The sequence below is a fragment of the Mesitornis unicolor genome, unplaced genomic scaffold, assembly GCF_000695765.1.
Source record: "Mesitornis unicolor isolate BGI_N332 unplaced genomic scaffold, ASM69576v1 scaffold9215, whole genome shotgun sequence".
In the NCBI taxonomy this organism is placed as follows: Eukaryota; Metazoa; Chordata; class Aves; order Mesitornithiformes; family Mesitornithidae; genus Mesitornis; species Mesitornis unicolor.
In genome coordinates this window covers 840-8,175 of record NW_010187515.1, presented here as the reverse complement: position 1 = coordinate 8,175, position 7,336 = coordinate 840, and the positions used below count along the sequence as shown (strand labels likewise).

The following is a 7,336-nucleotide window of genomic DNA, read 5'->3' as shown; positions in this document are numbered from 1 at the left end:
CCCACTGCAGGATGAGGCCGGGGAGCGGCAGCCTTTTGGGGTGCGTGCACGGGGACCCGCGCCCCTGCGGGTGAGTTGCGAGTTGTTTCTTGGCTTTGCGTTTCCTTAACCTTGCTAATGATAGCAGGAAATTTGCTAAATAATATTTCTCGGTGAAATGCTTCCTTCGGTTTGTGCCGTTTCTGCAACGTTGCCGTTCGATAACGGGCTGCAAGCATCAAACCGCATCAAACCGCTATGCATATTTCATGAACGTGAATTTAATCGCACGAAGGGAAATGCGAATACTGATGTTTCCTTTGTTTGTGAAGATTATGTTTGGGGTTTTTTCGGGAAAACAAACCATTAGTGAGATGCTGTGCAGTGCATTGTGTTTCCTCCAGTTTCTTTGTTCCTCCTAATTTTAGGTGTTGTCTATGTTGTACCATGTCTTTGTCTTCATACAAATAGAAATCAACTCCCCAATATTCTGCTTATTTTAGACAAATAACCATTTGATGATGTGTTACCTTTTTGTCATACATCCCCTTAGATTTCTACCTGATCAGGTATTTACCAAAGGGACCTCAGTGGGGATCTCTTTGTCTCATTCAAAGTTAGTGGACCAGTGCTTCCATTGAAATTGTTGAAAGTACCTTACATAGAATGGCATTTGGTTGTACATTTGAAGTACATTTGATTTGCTCCGTTTTACTAAAAGAATCTAAATTTGCTTAAGCTCCAAGCACAGTTTCCACACAGGTATTAATGAGCTGTCCTGTTTTGGCAAAGGCTGGCTCTTCCCCCAGGGGCGATGTGGGATCTCGCTGGGTTCATAGCTTGGTTCTTCCTTTGCTTATTGAGGAGCAGAACCCCCTCAGGAAGCCCCTTGGCTGTCCCCTATGGTTGGGGCTGAACCTTGGAGCTGTCCCCATGTTGGGGGTGATGGGGTAATGGGGCAAAGGGTGCACCTCTCCTCGCCTGGGTCTGGACACAGCCCCACGCTGTGCAACAGGGGAACATCGTGCCCCAACTCCCCCTTGTCCTGTCCCATTTCATGGCTGTAGTCAACCCCTCAACCCAAACCCACTGAATAGGAGTAACTTCCCAGCTGTGGGTAAATTGCTATGCTTGTTTTTTCCCTGGGTGGGCCATTTTTGCGGTTATTGGAAGCAAAGCACCTGGAGTGATCTGTTCATTCACAATGCCATTTATTCCACGTTTGCAGACAAGGCTGGCAAAGATAAAAGTACCAAATGCAGTCCCCACCAGGCAAAGTGTTCTCCTTTCAAGCAGGCCACGATTTAAACTCTGATAATTTAAATTAAATGTGTACCATCTCAGAAACTTATGTCAAAAATCTTATGCACGTACAGCGTCTGAAACCAGCATCAGACATTTCAGGGGCTGTGCCTGGTTTCTTCCTTTCCATGGCATCACTGTCTGTGAGCACATTTGGCAGCCCCGTGGCGTGTGAGTGTAATTAATACATGATATTCGTGTTTATAGTTATATTCTTACTTGATGTTCATGTTTAATGTATACGCATGCAATCCAGCTGGGAAGCTTCTGTTGCGGTGCTGTGCAGCATCGCAGGCACTGAACATTTCGGGAGGTGCTGAGTAATTCTTCATTATTAGCCAGGGCATGGGCCGTCCCCATCTGAACTTCCTCAGCAGCCTCTGAGACCATGGGCAAACAGGAGAGAGGAGAATTAGGGACAGCTGGGCACTTGTCATTCCAGCAGTTAATGGCTTGGCATGATGTTGGTTATGCACAAGCACAGCCTTTCATGGAAAGGGGATAACTGAACAAATCGCTCACGTGGGAGGCTTTTGGAAAAGGGGTTTTAAAACCATATTCCTTCTATATTTTGAAAATTAAAAGGATGTTCAGGTTTTTGGTGTTTGCCTTTTAAAATGACGACTCCAGATTTTCACAAGGTGATGTCCGAGCAAAATGCCATGAAATCATTGAAATGTTTGAGTGAACTCATCCGAAGTGTGATATGAATATCAGCTTTTAATGTGTTTTTTGTTAAGATATTCTGAAATGGTACTAAGAATATGGCTTATCTCCCAGTGACTTTAATGAAAACACTCCTGTTTTTGCTTTATTCTGGTGTTCTCCAGAGGAAAGCCCCCACTCAGGAGCTGGTTAAGGACGCAGCTCCGACGCTCGCTGTCCAAACCCGTTGCCGTGTTGTTATTTTCCACGTCGGGGCCGCGCGATGCGGTGTCGCTGTCGCTGCCTGCCTGTGTGATTGTGTTCTGTTCTCCTTGTAGATGGAGGAGATTAAATTTAAAGACAGAGCAGTCTTCGTGCTGGAGAGAGAGTTAGGGGTGCAAGCCGGGCATGCTCAGAGACTGCAGCTCCAAAAGGAGGCGTTAGATGAACAGCTGTCCCAGATCAAGGAGGCTGACCGCCACCTGAGCAGCCCCAAGCGCGAACTTCCTTATGCAAGTGGTGCAGGAGACGCTTCAGATCATTCGGGAAGCCCCGTAAGCACTTTCACGTGGTTTCACCCAAACGAACGAGCAGACAGAGCGACAAAACGGCACAAAGTGACGGAATCTTGATGAGTCGCGCCCTGGAGCAGCAGCTGTCCCAGAGCCACGCGGGGAAAACCCCGGGCACCGTTGCTCGCTCTCATTCGTCACAAAAAACCTTCAAAATTCAGCACCCAACCTCGTTGTGGGAGAGCTTTTGCTTTTTTGTCCTTTTGTTTCCTGGTTGGTTTGGTTTGGTTTGGTTTGGTTTGGTTCGGTTTTGTCCGCAGGGTGAACCTGTTCTGTTCTTTTGTTCCTTTTCCTCACTGTACCATACTCTGCCACCTGCCTTAGTTTGACACGATTTTTGCCAACAAATGATGCAAATGCATTTCTAACCGAGTGATGTATGTGTGCTAGCTGTGGGAGCTGCTGACAGGGGTTTTGTGGGCAGATGTACCAGGCCAGTTCACAGGGGGATGGGGAAGGCGATGGGGCACGGATGCGGGATCCCGCTGCTGGCTCAGGGCTGTGGCCTCTACGTGCTTTCAGCAGTCCAGAATGGGAATCCCATACCTGTTAACCTGATCTTCTTGATTCCTTTTCTGCAATGCGATATCCAAAACGTTAATTTTTAATCACCCTTCACATTGGCTTTTTAAGTAGAACTATGGCACCTTTCTGCTTTTGCCCTAATTTGCTCACATTGAACACCCCTCAGTTAACTGACCTCACACATCTGACGTACGCAGGTTTCCTCCATTGCTGATTCTCATCAAGATTTCTTTTGCCACAGCCTTGATTTTCTCAGTGGAAATGTCAATCCTTACACATGAGCAAAGCAATCGGTTTTATTCCTTGTCCAAGCCTCTCCTGCACCTGTTGAATGAGGAACCCGAGACCTCCCAGAGGTGCCACAGCACCATGGGCACTCATTGCTTCTTGCCATTTACATCCAACTTCTGCCAAACAGCAGAACAAGGCCTAGAGCAGGGAGAAGAGTCTGCTGTATCTGTAAATAGATGTAACTTCTCTCTGCTTCTGAACGAGAACACGTCTACCTAGATTTCTATTCCTTTATAATTTGATTTAAGCATTTTCGCTCAGACAAAGTGCTACCCCTTTGGCTTTATGAGTGGCCCTCTAGAACCCAATAAGGGGCACCTCTTTATGGAAGAAGAGCTTGTGCAATGGTGTAATTGCATGGATTTTCCCCATTGGTACTGCAGTATTTTTAATACCATTTTGTTATATCAAAGTCCTCAGAGTGGGTGATGTCTGAAGCACTCAGTTCAACAGTGGCATACATTGGAAACACGGCCTTAATTTTCGGTTGTTTCTTTTCTGTTTCCGAGTTTCACCATTCATGATTTTGTGTTTGCATATACACACTTCTGCATTTGCATACTTTGTTACATCTCACCCCTGACTTTCCGTTGGTCTCATCCTGCACCTTTCAGGGGTCGGTTCGGTTACGTGGGTCACGCTCTGCCGTGTAAATGACTTGAAATGTTTGGATAGGGGCTAGGAAAGGCTGTGAGGAACGCTGATACTGCGTGTACACTTACGAGCAGTTATTTGCAGTTGATCTTTGTTTTAGGAACAGCAGTTGGATGAAAAGGATGCCCGGCGTTTCCAGCTGAAAATCGCGGAGCTGAGTGCCATCATCCGCAAGCTGGAGGACCGCAACGCGCTGCTGTCGGAGGAGAGGAACGAGCTGGTGAGTGCAGGGGGGAGCACAGCCATGGCTGCCTGCGACCCCGCCTCTGTGCTGTGCCTTACCCCAAAATATTGAGACATTTCCCCTGTGGCATCTTTAAATCACTGCAGGAGTGGCTGGCTCCTCCTTACGCTTTGTGTTTGGTGCTGTGCCACAGCACGCTCATCTCTGCTCATGTAACAGTGAATTTTGAAGATGGCATTAGGTGTACTTATTTTTATTTATTTTTAAAAACACATTCCCTGCATGGTACTCTTGTTGCACAGACTGAATATCTCATGAAGGAGGAACAATCTGCTTCCCCTGGGAAAACACCAAGAGCTTTTGGTCAATTCTGCTTCGCACTCAAATAAAATACTGCTGGTTACTGGATGCTGATAGTTAAAGAAAATTACTAATACATTGGATAACAGCTCCAGAGGTGTTAATTCTCTCTCTGTCTTCCAGTTAAAACGTCTTAGAGAAGCTGAAAGTCAGTATAAGCCCATTTTGGACAAAAACAAACGCCTTAGTAGGAAGAATGAGGAGTTGTCACATGCCTTACGTCGAATGGAAAATAAATTAAAATTTGTAACGCAAGAAAATATCGCAATGGTAAGTGTCTGTGTGCTCCGGGAAGAACACGTCATTGAGGACTGATGGGGGTGATGGAGTCGGGCGTCATCCCAAAGTAGCAAGTTTGGTAGGAGACCTTCCCCTTTCTGGTGCTAACCGAGATGTTCTGAGATGCACTGAGTTATATCAACCAAAACATGTTCAAGCCTCAAATAAAATAGTAATATAGTGGAATAGCTTTAAAAACAAACAGTTCTGAAGAAAAGAAATGGCGTGAGATTTGCACATCTTGATCAGGAGGCTCCTCAGGCCGCTCAGCTCCCATGTGAGCACAAATCGCCGCACTTCACCTTTGGATCTGTACCAGCACCACCCCGTAATCCCTGGGAAACTGGCACTTGGGGCTCTCCCTTTTTCCCCAGTTGAATTTTGTTACTGGTGACAGCTGGCAGCAAGGAGCTGTGACACTGCATGAACACAGGAGGGATGGGGGCATCCCTGGGGGTGCTGCGTTTCGGGGACCACTGTTAGTGAAGATTAATGAGAGCAACCCAGAGAGAAGCTGTGTTGGTCCCAGCTCCCCAGATTCCTCCAGCACCTATTTTGGTAGGTTATCATGCAGGGTGTGATGGCCCTGTGTGCCCACTGTGACTCTGAGCCTCACGCATCAGCCTGAGCAGCAGGAGCAGCCAAAATGTTTGCTGTCTGGGTGCAGAGCAGGATTGCTGCCAGGACAACCATTAGAGCAGATGCAGCCCCGGTTGTGACGGGAAGGGTTGCACACTGTCCCTTGGCAAAGCCTTCTCAGCGTTTCCTCTTCTCCCCTGTGGTTTTGGGGTTTTTTTTCCAGAGGCAAAGAGCTGGAACAATAAGGAGACCAAGCTCTTTGAATGACCTCGACCACAGCCAGGAAGAGAGAGAAGTTGATTTCCTGCGGCTCCAAGTGATTGAGCAGCAGAATTTGATTGATGAGCTCTCCAAGGTGAGCTGTGATGGTGCTGTGCCCATGTGGGGTGCCCTGGGGCCATGGCAGAGGAGCAGGAAGCCTGAGCAGGGGGTGCTTGGGGTCCTGTGAGTTGATGGGCATAGCTGGTGTCAGTGGGAGATGGTGGGCATTTCTATGACTAGTAGTAATTCAACTGAATACAAGTTATTTGCGGTGCAGTATTTGGAAAAATCCTTTGAATCCACATTGCATTTCCTGGCAGAACCATTGCAGCACGGGGAGTGGGTGCACCCATGGTCCCCGCACCTCCCTGAGCTGGGGACAGTGGCAGGGCTAGAGATCGCTCTGCGCAAATGCTGTGCTTGGGGCTTTGCTTCTTCATTAACATCTCAGTCTTTAGAAACCAAAAATACTGCAGTCATAATCAAGAAAATACTATTTTAGTCTGTACATTTACTGATATTTCATTTTTTTCATCAGACGCTGGAAACCGCTGGCTATGTGAAGAGTGTCATGGTAAGAATGACGTTAACTTCTTCCTCATCTTCGCTTTAAATTGCTGTTTGTGAAAGGCATACCTATAACGATACTTGTTATCACTTACATCTCCATTCGGGCAGCAAGCTAACACAGTGTTTCTCTGAGCATAGATATTGTCAAAGGCTGTATCAGCAGAAGCTGCTCACCAGAGAAAAATGTTGTTATTTTGTTATTACGGGTAAAGATTTTGTGAAGTTAGGCCACTAATACGTATTGATAAAATGGGTCCTGCTGTGTTCCTCATTGCCAAGTGTGCTGCAAAGCTTGTGTGGCCAAGCAAAACGGTGTTTGATTTTCCTCTGTCGCTGCTGCTGACGCTGGGCTTTGCCACTGGGCTGGTGACAGTGGCACATCATCAGTGTTCTATGGTGTCACCACATCCTTTAACCAAATGAGAGATTAAAGGGGTAGGGGCCTGAGCTCTGAAATGACCCCACTGAGTTGTGCTCATTATAATCCACCTTCTTTCGCTGTTTGAATTTCCATGAATATGAAGGGCAATTGCTACTTGTATGTGGCACACTTGAAGGTGTTGGAGTAAAACTGACATTTGACTGAGGACAGCGTGGTTATTTAATTCTGAGGCAGTGGCCTGCATTGACATTACTATTTCTCAGTTGCCCATTGACTACTGCTGACACAGTTAATTTAAATAACAGCCCTCTGAAAACAGCTAACGTTTGTTTCTGCTTCTTCCAGGAACGTGATAAGCTGCTGCGGTTCAGGAAGCAACGGAAAAAAATGGCAAGAATTCCTAAGGTAACCCAAAAGCTGGTGTGGTACCACACTGGCTTCCCGGGGTGCGCCGAGCCCCTCGGAGCCGTGTTCGGGGCAACGTCCTCCAACTGGGTCCCAATCTTAAATACGGGTCACACAGCTCAAGGACATCCATGGGTTGCAGTGGGACATTCAGGAAAGATCCAGTAGGGGTAGGAGAACCATTAAAATTGCACATTGCAAGCATTTGCATGATGTGGGTTTACCCTGAACAATCCCATTGGACTTCAGTGGTGTGAGATTGGCTTAAGACGAGGCAGATTTCGTGAATTAACGCATCTCAAAATGATCTTTTAGCGGCACTGCCTGAAAACATATGTAGGTTGTAAA

At 46.8% G+C, this 7,336-nt stretch overlaps 1 protein-coding gene across 1 annotated transcript in view; it reads left to right on the top strand.

Moving 5' to 3' along the window:
* LOC104541417 (janus kinase and microtubule-interacting protein 3) overlaps positions 1-6,988 on the top strand; it is a gene marked incomplete at its 3' end in the record, with an annotated part of 15,554 nt that extends 8,566 nt beyond the window's left edge. Inside the window, exons 3-8 of the mRNA XM_010185474.1 lie at positions 2,265-2,480; positions 4,069-4,188; positions 4,636-4,782; positions 5,594-5,725; positions 6,170-6,205; positions 6,929-6,988. Coding sequence (XP_010183776.1) covers positions 2,265-2,480; positions 4,069-4,188; positions 4,636-4,782; positions 5,594-5,725; positions 6,170-6,205; positions 6,929-6,988 — 711 coding nt within the window. The remainder of the gene's footprint in view (positions 1-2,264; positions 2,481-4,068; positions 4,189-4,635; positions 4,783-5,593; positions 5,726-6,169; positions 6,206-6,928) is intronic.
* Positions 6,989-7,336: the final 348 nt, after the last annotated feature.